General features: G+C 54.4%; 1 protein-coding gene across 7 annotated transcripts in view; it reads left to right on the top strand.

The window, feature by feature from the left end:
* The window catches only part of DGKD (diacylglycerol kinase delta), a 98,153-nt gene that overhangs the window by 56,225 nt on the left and 26,884 nt on the right, over positions 1-15,044 (top strand). For all 7 annotated transcript variants that reach the window (XM_073876996.1, XM_073876991.1, XM_025889293.2 and 4 more), the window contains 11 exons: positions 100-202; positions 828-990; positions 3,741-3,849; positions 6,633-6,772; positions 7,953-8,037; positions 9,235-9,329; positions 9,434-9,533; positions 9,610-9,883; positions 11,200-11,349; positions 12,191-12,319; positions 13,796-13,892. In XM_073876996.1, the coding sequence (XP_073733097.1) occupies positions 100-202; positions 828-990; positions 3,741-3,849; positions 6,633-6,772; positions 7,953-8,037; positions 9,235-9,329; positions 9,434-9,533; positions 9,610-9,883; positions 11,200-11,349; positions 12,191-12,319; positions 13,796-13,892 (1,445 nt within the window). The remainder of the gene's footprint in view (positions 1-99; positions 203-827; positions 991-3,740; positions 3,850-6,632; positions 6,773-7,952; positions 8,038-9,234; positions 9,330-9,433; positions 9,534-9,609; positions 9,884-11,199; positions 11,350-12,190; positions 12,320-13,795; positions 13,893-15,044) is intronic.

The raw sequence follows: 15,044 nt of genomic DNA, 5'->3' as shown, positions 1-15,044 counted from the left end.
CCGCTCCCTGTACGTTCTCAGTTGGCCCCCAAGTGTCCACTGCCGCAGTGGCAGGGAGAGTTCTGGGGCATGCCGGTGACCCCTTGTGATGTGTTTCAGGTGCACACGTCATGTAAAGAGTCCTTACAGACCAAGTGCCCGCTGGGCCTGTGCAAGGTGTCGGTCATCCCGCCCACTGCGCTCAACAGCATTGATTCTGACGGTGGGTGCCTCACGCTCTCCTGGCTCACCCACGTTTTTCCCTCCCCCATGCCGGAATGAGTGACCCTGGTGATTTGGGGATGTGGTCAGGAAGTGGTCAGGCCAGGCAGCTGGGGAGAGAAGACGTGCATAGAGGTGGTAAACGGAGTCCGGTGGCCATTGGGCACACTTGGACGGGAGCCGTGCGCTGTGCTCTCCGTCTGCTGGCTTCCATCTGGCCGCGGATGTGGATCAGTGTTCACCCGCACCTGCTCACCTGTCCAGGTGGTAGATGGCGATGTGTGTTAACAGGCCTTGGTAGAAGGTGGGAAACTGGGGTACGGATCTTAGGAACTAGCTCCTCCAGATTGAGAGCAAGAGGGAAGGAAGGACAGCAGTGAAGTGAATGGTCTTTCTGAAACTGAGTCATGTAAAGCACTAGGTCAAACTGCGTGGGACCGCCATCCTTCTCCGTGGGGAATGGGGATGGGGAAGAATGTTTATTGATCTCTGGCTGGTGACTGAGTGTGCACGTGGAATTTACAGGTCTCTTGCAGGTGTCGGCTGCTTTTTATATGATGGAGCCCCCGCTGGGATCTTGGATAGCTTTCTCATTTTCTCCTCTCCCTTTCCATCCTCACATCCAGGCTTCTGGAAGGCCACGTGCCCTCCGTCCTGCACAAGCCCATTGTTGGTCTTTGTCAATTCCAAGAGTGGGGACAACCAGGGTGTGAAGTTCCTCAGAAGATTCAAACAGCTGCTGAACCCCGCCCAAGTCTTTGACCTCATGAACGGAGGACCACACCTTGGGTAGGAAGGTTATAAAATAGATCTTTCTTGGAGTTTTAAAAATGTTTGAAGATAATGCATTGCTCATGAACAAAATGATTCAAAAATACAGACAAATTTAAATAGGAAATAAACATAGTCTTTGTTGAACAGCGAATAGAGCTGCATGTTTTTCTAGCTTTCATGTGTGTAGTTCAGTTGTGCAGACACACTTCTAAATTGGGTTCCCTGCCGTTACCTCCTGTTGTACTACCTGCTCTTCGCATCTGTCAGCATGGGCGTGTTCTTATGTCAGTGATTACAGGTCCGCCTCATTCTTTTTAGTGGTGCCTGGTACTAAGGAGGACGTTTTTCTTCAGCGAGGCCACCAGGGAGAGTCTTCATTTTGGGAGGGCACAGGAGGTCTCTTACCTCACAGGTACACTGTACTTTCAGGTCCCGTGACACGTGCAGACATGTGAAGCCCAGTGTATGGGGCAAAGGAATTATGCCTTTTATTTGTTAGCTAGAGATCTGAGGTGTGTTCTTTCTACTTTTGTACATTGTGTAGTTTGTGGAGAACATTTGCTGCTGTAAGTTGTGTCATTTGAATGAACTCACCTTCCTTGCTTCAAGGCAGCAGCAGTTCAAGGTAGGAACTCTTAAGAGGCCGCCTTGCCTGGAAGGGAGATTGTCCAGGATATTTGTTGTGGAAAGAGCTTGCAGAACGTGTTCTCTGGTGTGTATTTGCCTTGGAGGCTCCTAGAAGTGTGTTGTTTTGGAGCCAGGTGTTGCTGGAACAGGAGCCTGGGCACCTGGCAGGGGAGAGGAGCATGCCCACCGGTGCCTTAGGGGTCTGGCATGTCGCTTGTCCCCACAGGCAGCAAGGCACTGTTGGGGAGCATCACGGGTGGCAGCTTGCTGGCCTGGTCCTCCGAGGCCGCGCTCCACGCATTTCTGCAGGTGGACTGATGAACTGTTGGTCTGTGTGTGGGAGCACATTCACCATTGGCTTGATAAATGATCTTTAAAAAAAAAAAAAAGTCATTTTAGTTAAAAAATGGGACCAGTGGCGGGATCATCCAAAGCCCTCGTATCGCTAACAAGTCTGGGCTCTTACCCAGCAGGGCACTGGGGTCGTTGGGTGGGGGCTGAGGAATGGGTGGGGCAGGCTGACCACACAGCCCGACCTGAGAACAGCCAAGTGCACATCTTGGTGTGCGCGCAAAACCCCGCAGTCGGCCGTAAAGTCGCGGGGGGCCAGCTGGCTTCGGAAGCCCCACACAGAGCTGCTGTGGGTGCTGGTTTGGTAAGTTCCCGTTGCTGGGAATCAGCCTTGACCTCCTGCAGTTCACCTCAAAACTGGAGATACTGCTTCATTTTCCCGATTCCCAGCCTGGATGTGTCACACCTCCTTCAGAGAAGGAAGGCCTGAGAGAGGCCATTGTTTGCAAAGGAACGCACGTGGCCCATTTTTCTCACAACCTGAGGTGCAGCCTTGCTGCTTTAGGCCCTCAGCCCTGTTGGTAGCCTGAGTTTCGTGCTGTGTCACTCATCCCTGTTTGTTTTCTGAGGACTTCCTCTGCTGGGACTCTGCCAGATGCAAGGCCAAGTAAGGTGGGGTCCTTGTGGTCAGGGTGCGCAGCACGCAAACGGGTGGTCAGGGTCACAAGACAGGGCGATGTACAGATTCTTTAGGAGCCCAGGGAAGGAGCGTACAAATGAGACTGGAAAGTCTCTCAGTTTCTCTGCTGAGCTGGTGTTGGAGAAGAGGGGCAGAGAGGAGGCGGGCAGGCTGCTGGGCAGAGGTGCTGTGTGTGCAGGGAGGTGAGGACACAGTGCCGTGGCTGGGCGAGCCGTGGAGCGGAGGCAGGTGGCAGGCAGCTCCTGGCCGAGAGTTTTGAACCTTTCCTGGAAACAAGTGGCAGCTTCTAAAGCTAGACACTCAGGGCGCCTGGGTGGCTCAGTCAGTTAGGCATCAAACTCTTGATTTCAGACAGGTCTTGATCTCAGGGTTGTGAGTTCAAGCTCCATGTTGGGCTCCACGCCGGGTATGAAGCCTACTTAAAAGAATAAAGCTAGACACTCAATGAGACTTTTGGGAAGGTCCTGCCGGTGGCATGAATTGGAGGTATCCCGAAGGAGACATGAGGTAGGTAGGAGGCTCTTGTAGGGATTACGAGAGAAGCTATGGTGGGGATGACGAGGTCTGGCCCTGTAACTGGGTTCATGGTGATGCCCTTCTCCAAGTAAGGAAGCTTAGGACGAGGAGGTGCCCGTGGGATATGGAGTGGTGCGTTCTGGTAGAGGGTGAAGTGTTGCCCTTCAGGAAGATCTAGAGGTCATCATGCAAGGTCATTGGTGTCTGTGTGGTCCCTGAAGCCACAAACCTGGATAAGGAGGGTAAGGAATGAGCAGAAGGCTGTGGGTGTTCTGAAGGGACATTGTTGTAGCAAGATGAGCAAGAGGGGGAGCACCAGGAGGGAGACGGAGATGGATTCGAGGGGAGCTTGATGGGTCTCACACTTGGGATGGAGGGGTGTGGACAGACTCCTGCAGCCTAGGGCTCCTGAGCTGTGTGAGTGAGGGGCAGTGGGCGCAGAGGTGTGGGTGGGTGGCTCAGTGGGCTGAGCCTGAGCACACCTGGGCTCTGGCTGCCAGAGCCCTATTCACAGCGGGGGCACAGGTCAGTCGAGAGGAGTGCAGATGGGGCCTTTCGGCTCAGGACTCATTAGCCATCATTTGTATTTTAGAATGAACCTCATTTCTTTGACGTTCTCTTTTCTCTGCAGCTTACGCTTATTCCAGAAGTTTGATACATTCCGGATTCTGGTTTGTGGTGGGGATGGCAGTGTTGGCTGGGTTCTCTCTGAAATCGACAGCCTCAATCTTCATAAACAGGTACGTGCACGTGGAGGGGCCCAGCCAGGGGAGAGCGATGCTGTGGTTCCGTGATGCTCCTTGTCCCCTCGGCAGGGTGCGGCGAAGGGCTTGGAGGGAAGAGCAGGCAGCCTAATGGCGCCACGGGGCTCAGGAGCTGTATTGTAGGAATGGGAACTTCACAGGTAGAAGTGAAGGGAGCTACGAAAGAACATTCTAGTCCCTGGAGGTCCCAGGCAGGAGCAAGTTGGCTGGGACTGCCATCCCATGGCACCCCACCAGCTTTTATTTGGTAGTGATAGAATCTGCTGCCTGGGGGGCCTCCTGCTTGTGGGGAGGCGGCAGAAGTAGACTTGAACGTCAGGTCACAGTTAGGGTTCATTGGACTTAACCTCTCTCGCGTTTTTTTCTTTTTCTTTCTTTCTTTTTTTTTTGCGATTAAAAATAGATTTTCCTGATTGGAAAACAAAAAAGTGTTCATTGATTTTTCCACTCTGCTCTATCGTCTTCCTTCCTCACCCCCCAATGTTAACCACTGCCGCTAACATTTCGGTGACTGTCTTTCAGACCTCCTGTTGACATATATTATATATATATCGTATAAGATATGTTGTGGTCTTAATTTAAACAGACCCACATTACCCATGCTGTCCTGTTACTGCATTTTGCGTTGTGATGCTCATCGGTAAATAGAGAGCCTTGTGATGGTTTTCCGTCGGCGGAGCCGTGCGGCCAAGGTTGGCTTGCCTCCCTGCTCCGTGGGGGTTTAGGTTGCTCTCGGTAGGGGCTGTGCCAGCTTACCTTCCTGATGCTGCAAAAGCTGCCCCTTCCCCTTCACTCTCTGTTGCTCATCTTCTTAGTTTTGCCCAACTAAGTAGACAAAAAAGGTATGCTTGATTTTTATTTCTTCAATACTGATGAAGTCAAACATCTCAGTTAACTATGAATTTTTAGATGAATCAGATGTTCATGTTTTTTGCCTAGTTTTCTGTTAGGGTATTTACCTTTTTAAAATATTTGATTTCTAAGGATTATTGTTATATTAGGGATATAAATTCCTTGTTGGTCATATTTTTCCTAGTTTGTCATTTGCTTTCAACATACGTTTTTCAAATCTTCAACCTGACTTGAGCATATTTTTCAGAGACTTAGCCTTCTCTCCCGACTCTTAGTGTTGGTGGTTTTACTAGGTGGGTGGACTTTTGTTGTCTGGTTAGCCCTGGACTCGGGGATAATGTTGAGAGGCGGCCCAACTGAACCCGGCCTATGCAGGTGTACTGCTCAGCTCAGGCACATACTGCCCCCTAGTGGTGAAGGTGGACTAGTACACTTGGGTCCAGGATTATCACTAGTCAGGAAGCCAGGGAGGCCAGTCATTTGTTTACATCCATTCAGCTGAGTTCAGTGAGCATCCATCTCCTTTGGCTTCTCTGTGGCACTTGGTCCTGGTCACTCCCTCACTTGCCTGGCTTCCCTGAGACCCCACCCTCATCCTCTCTCTTGTTTCTCTTTTTCCTGGCTGCCCTCCAGCCTGCCTACCTGCCTCATAGTGCCTCAAGCCTGGCGTTTTCAGCACTGAGCCCACCGCTCAGCCCCACTCACCCTGCATTTCTTTCCTTGGAGTCTGAGAATATCGTTCACCAGACATCCAAGCCAGAAATCTCCGTCGTTCTGGATTCTCCCCTCACCCTCCCTCATTTCTAGTTAATAACTGGAGTTAACTGCCACTCCATAGAGTCGAGGCCACCTCCTGTGTGCTGCTGAGTACACCTCAGCTGACCCTGGGCCTCTGTCCGTCCAGGCCTCTGTCCGTCCGCTTCTCACCGGGGGGTCTTCCCCACGGACAGTTTTGCTCACTCACCCGCTCTGCTGAGTGTTCTTTGGTGGCTCTTTGGCTTTTAGGATAAAGTCCAAACTCTGACATAGTTTATTGGAGCCCCCGATGTGGCTCCTTCTTCATCTCTGCTTCTTTGACTTCCTCTCTCCTGACTTGGCAGGTGGTTCACCTCTCCATCTGGAACACCACTGTGTCTTCAGTGCACTGCCTGCTCCTTTTCTTTAAGGCTCCAGCACCCATTCCTCTCTGTGTGGTGTGCTGGGCTTCCTAGTCCTTGTGAAGGACTGACTGCTTCCACACGCTGCATGCGGAGCTGGAGGCCGAGTTCTTGGGCATTCAGTGTCTGGGGAGCTCCCTGAGGCCGAACTGGCCCGATGATAGTTCCAGCTGGAGGGCCGGGCCGGAGCAGCGCACACCATCACTCTGGGGAGGGTCAGGTGGAAGGTTGTAGGCTGAGCGCGGGGGCATGCTCAGGTTTGGTGACCAGACTGTGGATGTCCTGGCTCCTGTTTTTGGTAGGACTTAAAAGCCAGGAGTGAAACGACGCTAGTAATGTTTTTGGAAGATGGTCCTGGCATTAGTGACTAAGACATAGTGGATGGAGAGATTGGCGGGGGGGTGGGGGGGGCTCAGAATAATTCTCGATAGAGGTTCACAGATACTTCACAGGAAGGGACAGGATTGTGGCCATAGCAGTGAAAATGGGAAGGAAGGGGATTTTGAAAATCTACATCAGAGAGGATGTAGAGGATTAAGTGTCAAGATGAGAAATGGGCATGGGAGAGGGTGGGTCAGATGGTTCTGTAATCTTCTCTTGGATTAGAAGACCCTCTGTCTTGTCTGGTGGGCTCTGCCTAGACTATGAGAGCCAACCCATCTTAGAGGAGACCTCTCGCTGAACTTAGCCACTGTTGTAGGTAACAAGGAGGGTGTTTAATGCTGTGTCTTCCCCTCTGTGTCCTGCCAGTGTCAGCTGGGAGTGCTGCCCCTCGGCACAGGGAACGACCTGGCTCGAGTGTTAGGCTGGGGCTCAGCCTGTGACGATGACACCCAGCTCCCGCAGATCTTGGAAAAGCTGGAACGAGCCAGCACCAAGATGCTCGACCGGTGAGTGGAGGGTGTTCTCGTGCCACACAAGGCAGGTCACCTTGACCAGGTGTTCTCAGCCTGGACTCCCCGGAGAACACAGGTCCTATGCAGCTGTTTGTAGAAATTGGACCTGAATGAGAATTATTGAATCAGTGTGTTGTACGCCTGAAACTAACATAAACACTGGATGTGAATTACACTTTGATAAGAAACATAAAAGAGTCAGACCAACCTGGGATATAAATCCCTGCCCTGTCACTGAGAGTTGCATGAACTTGAGAATTTTACTCAGTCTCACTGTGTCTTAGATTCCTTGTCAGGAAAAGAAAAGTAATCCCAGCTGCCTTGCGGGGGTGTTGAGAGATGAATTAATTCATTTGGTCAATTCAACTAGAGTTTGTTGGAAAAAAAAAATTAGACCTGAGCAGGAATTCTTTTTTTCTGGTAGTTTCTAACTTTTCATCAGATTATGCAGAAGGTAAAAACAACCAGAACAGGTGAGGAACCGTGCCCTTGAGTGGTCGGGGTGTGGTGAGGCCCTGGGGGTGTTGGAGAGGGCGGCTCTACCCCCTGCGGACACCTATCAGCAGAGTCATCCTCACCATAAGGCTGAGTGATCCCATTTCTCCACATTCTGTTCCCAGAAGAATCTAAGTTCTGGGTAATTGTCCTGGGTAGGTTTAAAAATACTTTGGCATCCTTTTTGAGTGAGCTACTTTTAGTTCTGAGCTGGATGTAGGAAATCCCACTAACCACATGCCTTTGGTAAATTGGTTTCATTGCAAATGCTTCATGGTCTTGGGAAGGGTCCCACAGTTGTGATTGGCGGTGTGATTTTGAGCACACTCTGGCCGCCCCTGCCATGTCTTCTCTCTTTAAGGGAGGTGTACACGCCTTGGTGCCCGTGAAGTGCTCACGCCCGGGGAGCTGGCTGCTGGCTGGGGGTGCTGACGCTCTGCAGAGGGGGAACCCATCTTGCAGAAGCAGATGTTCCTTCGTGGGATCCCTTTCCCCTCCTTCGGGGGGGGTTGCATGCCTTCCTGGTTGTGACGTTTGTTCGCAGCTCAGTGAGGAGCCAAGTTATGGGCTGCACAGTAGAGATAAAGGGCCTACAGATGAAGTCAGGTTGTCGGCCTCGCCGGGGGGTGGGGGTGGGGGGGCTGGACCGACCTGCTGAGAGCTGCCTTTGTGTGCGCAGGTGGAGCGTCATGGCTTACGAGACCAAACTCCCTCGGCAGGCCTCCTCTTCCACGGGCACTGAGGACTTCAGTGAGGGCTCTGAGGTATTTGCACCATCTCACCGGCCCACTCACCAGTTCGGGCTGCGTCCCCCGCCCTCCAGTGATGAGCCGTGAGCCACTCCTTAAACGTCCTGCCCGAGGTCGGCCCAGCAGAGGTGCACGCTCAGCCCTGGGGTCGTGCTGGAGCTGAGCAAATTCTGACTACCTTGTGGGCTTTGGGGTCATCTGGGGGCTTCCCGGGGTTACCCCAGGATTGGGGGTCCCTTGTGATGACAGTCTCCCAGGACTTCCTGCTCTCACAGCATATACTCCTGAGGCTGGGCCCCTGCTGCCATTGTCCCCTCTGGGCCCTGGGCTCCCTCTCTGATCCCACCCCTTCTAGAACCCCCTCCATCCTGCCGCCCTTGTGGTTAGCCTATGCTAGTTCAGTGTTCAGCTCTTCTCTTCATTTTATGGTTGCTTCTGTGACTTAATTGTTCCCTCAGGGCCTAGACTTTGCCCAGACTAGTGCAGCGTCAGGCACATAGCCATGCTCATCCCCACTGGGCAAGCTGGCTGCTGGCTGAGCAGAGAGAATGCTCTGCCAAGGGCTGTCTCTCCGCCAGGAGGGTCAAGGACAACGGGCTAGGGCAGTGGTCAGCAAACAATGACCCCCCCCAGCTCCAATCTGCCCGGGCCTGCTCTGACCTGGCCTATGAGCAAAGAATGGTTTGTACGTTTTGAGAGAGGAAGAATACAGAGTGTAAAGCCTGAAATATTTACAATCTGGCTGGCCCTGGGCTTGGGCCTAGAGGGATTGTCACATGGTAATCCTGTATCAGCAGGTGGAGGTGAATGGTGAGGGGGTCATTTACACCTTGAGGAGAGGGGCCAGGGCCAAGTCCCAACCGGAAAGAGAAATGCGTTGTCCGCTGTGAGTGGAGCCTCAGTTGAGGAGGCCTGCCTATTGGCCTTGCTGCCATAAGGTACCGGGATTAAAGACTGCACTTCCTAGCACAGCGTGGGGTATGCATTCAGACTAAAGTAGTGCGAGCTGTCTGCAAGATTGGATCCACGTGGTCTTTTTTGTTACAATCCGTCTGTCCACAGCTTGATGAAGCTTTTGAAATCTTTCCGCCGGCACTGGCAAATCTCAGATTGGTGTGTGAAGTGAGCGGAGGTCCCAAGCTAGCAGGGGAAGTGGGTGAGGAGTTCACTGGGAGCTTCCAGTCACCCCACCCTGTTTTGGGATAACCGTAGGTGCAACAAATTCTCTTCTATGAAGATTCAGTCGCGGCCCATCTTTCTAAAATCCTGACCTCCGACCAGCACTCGGTGGTGATCTCATCAGCCAAGTGAGTGCCGGCGGCTTCGGGGGAGCCAGGGGTCAACCTTGCAGAGTGCCCGGTTCCCAGGCAGAACTTTCTCTGGAAGTGTCTTTCCACGTTTCCTCCCACAGAGTGCTCTGCGAGACGGTGAAGGACTTCGTGGCTCGGGTGGGGAAGGCCTATGAGAAGACCACCGAGAGCTCGGAGGAGTCAGAGGTCATGGCCAAGAAGGTCCGTCCCTGGGCCCCTGGGCGGGAGGGTGTAGGAGGGAGAAGCACTCTGCCCCATTCTGTTTGTTTTCTGCCAGTGCTCTGTCCTGAAAGAGAAGCTGGACTCTCTCCTCAAGACCCTGGATGATGAGTCCCAGGCTTCGTCCTCCCTGCCCACCCCGCCCCCCACCATCGCAGAGGAGGCAGAAGATGGAGACGGGGCGGGCAGCGGCTGCGGCTCCACGGGGGAGCGCTCGCTGGGGTCGGCGTGCCCCGGCCGGCCGCAGATATTCCGTCCACGGGAGCAACTCATGCTCAGAGCCAACAGCCTGAAGAAAGCCATCCGTCAGATTATAGAACACACAGAGAAAGGTAGTGGGTCTCTTAATGATGAAGTAGCTTTCTTCAGCAAGCACTGGGCTCTCCGTTTTCCCCCAGATATGGTGACAAACAGGAATCCACCGTGTGGGCCATGGCCAGACACCCCAAGGTCACTTGCAGCCTGTGTGGTGGCAGCGCCTTGTATCCGAGCGCCCTGGGGCCCACGCTCCCTCCTCACTACACTTGTGTCTGATGGAAGGACTGGAGGGCAGAGCAGGATGGTGCCCCCAGCAGGGGAAGATGTAAATGGGTCCTTGGGTGGGGGACCTCTCCCTGGAAGGGGCCTGGCCTGCGCTAACTGCCAGACCTCGGGTGCAGCTTGGCACAAACAGGCGGTAGCGGCGGATGTGGAGTGAGCCTCTCTGAGGAGGGGGGGCTTGTTCCTGGGGTGGGGGGCGTTCTGAGGAGAGGCTCACACTTGGTTGGAACCGAGGAGCTCTGAGGACGTCCTGAGACGGGGGCCCTGTGAGAGGTGGGCCTGGCCTGGGGTGGTGGGTGAGGCTGTCAGCTGAGGGCTGAAAAGAGGCTCGCACGGGGCACCGCTGCATTGAGGGGTGGGAGGCCAGGTGAGCTGGAGATGGTCAGAGCAGTGGGGCACACTGCGGGGTCCCAGGCGGGGCCAGCTGCGATGCAGAGGATGCTCGGGGCCTGGTGGCCAGGCTGCCGACTCTCCATGATGAGCCTGGGGGTGGTGGGTAGGTGGACTGTGTTGGATTAAAGACTTGCCGGCTGGTCGCTCCCTTTTTCTGGACTTGGTTTCTAAGCTTTGAAGGGAACGCTGCAAATGCACGGTGACCTGTGGACTCCTTGCGTCCAGCCTCCCTCGAGCTGTGTTGTCCTTGATCTGTGTGCTCTCTCATTACCCTCAGAAACCGTTTCACCCCGCTGCCACCCACCCCAGAGCCCTCCCAGCAGACCGTCTTCCCCGTCCTTCAGTGAGAAGCGTGGGTTGTGGCCCGCCCCCTCTGGTGTGCTCACGCCAGCCCTGCTCCTGGCTGACGGTCGGGTGGGGGCCCCGTGTGCCCTCACTCTTCTCGCCTTTTCCGCATCTTCCAGCCGCTTGGCTCTCTCCCTTCTCCCCAGCCCATCCACACGGATGCCCAGTGCCCCGCGTTCTTGCAGGGCTGGTTGGACAGTGGGGACGGGGTGGCCGCTTCCGGCCATGAGCCTTCAGCTGAGAGCACGTCTGAAGAGAGTTGACGGGGAGGAGGAGGGGAGCCTGTGTTGCGCAGGCGCCCTGCAGGCCAGGCACCGTCCGTGCGCTGTGCCGTGGCACGCTCAGCTGCAGGTCTTCTTCCCTTGCACAGCTGTTGACGAGCAGAACGCCCAGACCCAGGAACAGGAGGGGTTTGCCTTAGATCTCTCTGAGTCGGAGGAGAAAAAAGACCTGAAGTCAGATGACAGAGTGTGTCCCACCGAGAGCTACGGGGTTACCAAGGGCAGGAGCCTCCGCAAAGGTACCGGTCAGTCCTGAAGACCTCATCACTGTGATTGGGCCCCTGGGGTTTGCCATAGTCAGAAAGCTTGCCCTGGGAAGTTTTAGGATGTGTAAAAAGTCACGAACACGCAGCCTGTTGCCATGCACCAGCTCCCTTGCCTGGGGAAGGCCCAGCCGGACCCCCACAGGAAGGAGTGTGCTTTCCTCAGAACCTGCCATGCACCCCAGACCCTGCAGGGCTCAGGCCTGTGGGTCCTCCTGGTGCACCAGGGGTCCCAACCTGGGGCTCAGGCACCCCTGGCTGCAGCCAGCCAGACACTGTGCACCTATGCACATTGCTCCGGGCCAGGCTGCCTGGCATTTTGGCCAGGGTGCCACCTAGCCCTATGGGCTGTCCGCCTGGGGACCCTTCTCCCTCCTGGAGCAGCCCCCTAGCCCAGGCACCGCCTCCCCCACTGACTGAGTGTAGCCCCCTCCCTCATAGCCTGTACACCTGCTGGGGCGTGTCTGTCTAAGCATTTCCTCCGTGATCACTATTGCTCTGAGCTCCACTCTGCACATGCACGGACGCCCACAGCCCAGGCTGACCGGGATGCAGCCCGGCCTCCCCATCCCAGGCTCGGCAGCGCCTGTGTCACCCTCTAGAGGGCGTCCAGACCCACTTGCCTCTCCAGCCCCTTCCCATTTCCCCTCCTCTCTCCTGGGCCTCTTGATTTGTCTCACACACACTGCGGGGGGGGCTGACAACCCTTCCTCACTCCCTCAGTCCTTACAATGGTTGTTTCTCTAATGACCTCTCCCAGTGCTTCAGTAATGTTCTATTTTGGATGGTTTTATGGCTTGCTGTTCTGTTTTTGTAGTGTCCAGATCCCCATGTGAGAAGCTGATAAGCAAAGGAAGTTTGTCACTGGGCAGTTCTGCCTCTCTTCCTCCCCAGTCGGGAAACCGGGATGGCCTGCCAGCCCTGAACACCAAGATCCTGTTCTCGAGTGAGTGTCCCCCGTAGGCTGGCCATGCGTGTCTGTGGGCCGGTGCGGGTGGGGTGCTAACCTGCCAGCTAGTGAGATCAAGGGCCTGTCGCTTTGCCTGGCACCGGGTCTGTGGGAACAAATGAGACCACGTCGTTGTCCTTCAAGAGCTTATATATAGGTCTGTGGGGAGGTTTCAAAGTTACGTCATGGCATGAAAAGTGCCTTTATTTATTAGTAAGGGCAGACAGCACCCAAACTGCTGCCAGAGGCCCCAGGAAGATGTCATTGAGGAGGTGATAACTTGAGCTGGATCCTGAAGGATGAATAGGAGTTATCCTGAGTAAAAAGGGAGGGGCGGGCAGGGTGTGATGGGGCGCCAAGCGAGTCATCCTGTCATTTCTAGCATGATTGTAGGAGGGCACAACTGGCCACCAGGAAAGTGGTGTCTCTGTCTGTGCTTTCATTTTGCCCAAGTTAGGGTCGAGGTAACCTTCCCTCCAGAGGCACTGTGGCAGTACTCTGTGTCTGCCGAAGGAAGGAGTAGCACAGGGGCTTGGGGTTACCGATAAGAGCCCCCTAACCAGCTTCAGGTGACTTCCTGAGGCCTCCTGGGCCCGGCAGAGAGCACGCCACGCCATCTGCTCCCATAGATGATTTGGCAATTTCTAGGTGAATCTCAACTGAGTGGAAAAAACATTCCAGAAGCCCTTGGGGCATGGGCTAATGAGATGTGTCTGGTTAATCGGAGACATGGTTGTCACCAGAAGGGGTTAACTGGCAGAACGTTTAAAAGCAGAGCTCCATCTCTGCCTTAATGTTTATGACTTAAAATCTGTAAGTTGGTGCAGGTTCCTTGGGGATTCTGGGCACTTGGGCTGTTCCCTGTTTATGACTCCGGAATGTAGCCTCACAAAGCCCTACAACTGAACGTTAGGATTACTTGTACTGAGAGAGCATTTCGGTGGAGCTTCTTACATGTAATGAGTACGGTCTTTATAAACTGTTCTTTACTGTGTCTTCAGGTGGTGGTTTCTGCCACCCGGTGTGTTTGTTTTTGCTCCATGAATAGGGATTTATGATGGTGATTTTTTTTTTTTTAAATGTTTTATTTATTTATTCATGAAAGTCAGAGAGAGAGAGAGAGAGGCAGAGGCAGAGGGGTCAGAGAGAGAGAGAGAGAGGCGGAGGCAGAGGGAGAAGCAGGCTCCCCGCCTAGCAGGGAGCCTGATGCGGGACTCGATCCCAGGACCCTGGGATCATGACCTGAGCCGAAGGCAGACGCTTAACCATCTGAGCCACCCAGGCGCCCTATGATGGTGATTTTTGACCTGAAACACTTAAATTGTCAAAATTTGGATCTGTTTGTACATTATTTAGAAATAATTTAATTCCAGTAATGTTTTGAAGAATACATGTGCCTTGGCCTGGAAGACACAAGCTTCTCTTAATTCAGTGAATTCCGACCCGCCGTCTCTTCCTGTTTCCTCCTTACAGACGTTCGGGCTGGGATGTCTGGTTCCTTGCCTGGAGGTTCTGTCATCAGTCGCTTATTAATTAATGCCGATCCCTTTAACTCGGAACCAGAAAACCTGTGAGTATGGGGGTAAACCAGGAGAGCATGTTGTTAAAAGAATGTTGGAGCCCAGAAAACAGATTTGGAATTGGCCGCAGGAATTCCCGTACAGTTGACTAGGTGATCCTTTTCCAGCTCTGTTAGCTGATAAGGAAAACCTAGAAATTGTGACGCCTCAGCTAAGCGTCTCCCAGCTTCCCGCACGGGTCCCGCGTCGCTGGTTCCTGAACATCCCCCAGGGTCTGAGGTTTTCTGTAGGTTCAGGAGCTTCTTCTGGGAGCTGACTCGGCCCTTGTTCTTCATGGTCGCTCCCCAGGACCCTGGCTGGCCTGGCATTGGCGCCTCGTCCTCACGCCCTTCCTTCCCCCGCTTCCCCTGCTGCTCCTGCAGGGGCCTAGGTTCCGGGGCCGAATCTAGGAGATACAGTCCTGCGTTGGGGACCGCGGGGAAGAAGGCTCCCAGGCTGCCCTGTGGGCTGGTGCTGTGTCCTCTGCCCTGTTTCTCAGGCATCGAGGACTCTGACACGGCAGTTCTTGTGTGTATGGAGGCCGTTAGAGACAAATGGTGTTTGAAAGCCTGGTCTTCCAGATTTTCCCTTCTGCTGGCTGATGGCAAGGTCTGGGTGGTGTGGCTGGTGGCAGTGGGTTGAATGTTGCTAGTCACGTGTGTCAGGGGTGGTTGGAAGGGTGACAGGAATGTGCAGCTTTGCACAGACTCTGGGGCTTCTGGAGAGCGGAGCCAGAAGTGTGCAGAGTGGCCTCGGTTCAGACACCTGCTGCCTGATGCTGGCCTGCCCAGACATATCCGCGCCCTCGTCCCGGACCTGCCACGGCTGAGTGCCTGCCCCTCACCCCGCCGCCCCGCTCTGATCCTGACCCTCCCCAACACCTTTCCTCAGTAAGGCCAGAGCCGTGGCCTTCCATGAGCAGTACCCACACGGCCTCCCGAGCTAGATACTTCATTTGTTCCCTTCGCCTGAGACCACTGAAGTCCCGCACCTGGAAGCTTAGGTGTCCGTGTCTTTCCCCCCTGTCGTCTTCCATAGGGCGAGACTCGCCTGGGGAGACGGGCTGCTCTCCTCCCTCCATGCGGGGCGGCATGCCAGGGCTGTGGCTCGGGGGGTTCCCCCGATTTGTGGTCATTCCGCCTTTGCCTGCAGTAGCCTCTGGG

Source organism: Callorhinus ursinus, unplaced genomic scaffold, assembly GCF_003265705.2.
Source record: "Callorhinus ursinus isolate GAN/ISIS: 27379988/994484 unplaced genomic scaffold, GSC_fseal_2.0 scaffold2, whole genome shotgun sequence".
NCBI lineage: Eukaryota > Metazoa > Chordata > Mammalia > Carnivora > Otariidae > Callorhinus > Callorhinus ursinus.
This window is presented reverse-complemented; position numbering and strand designations above follow the sequence as displayed.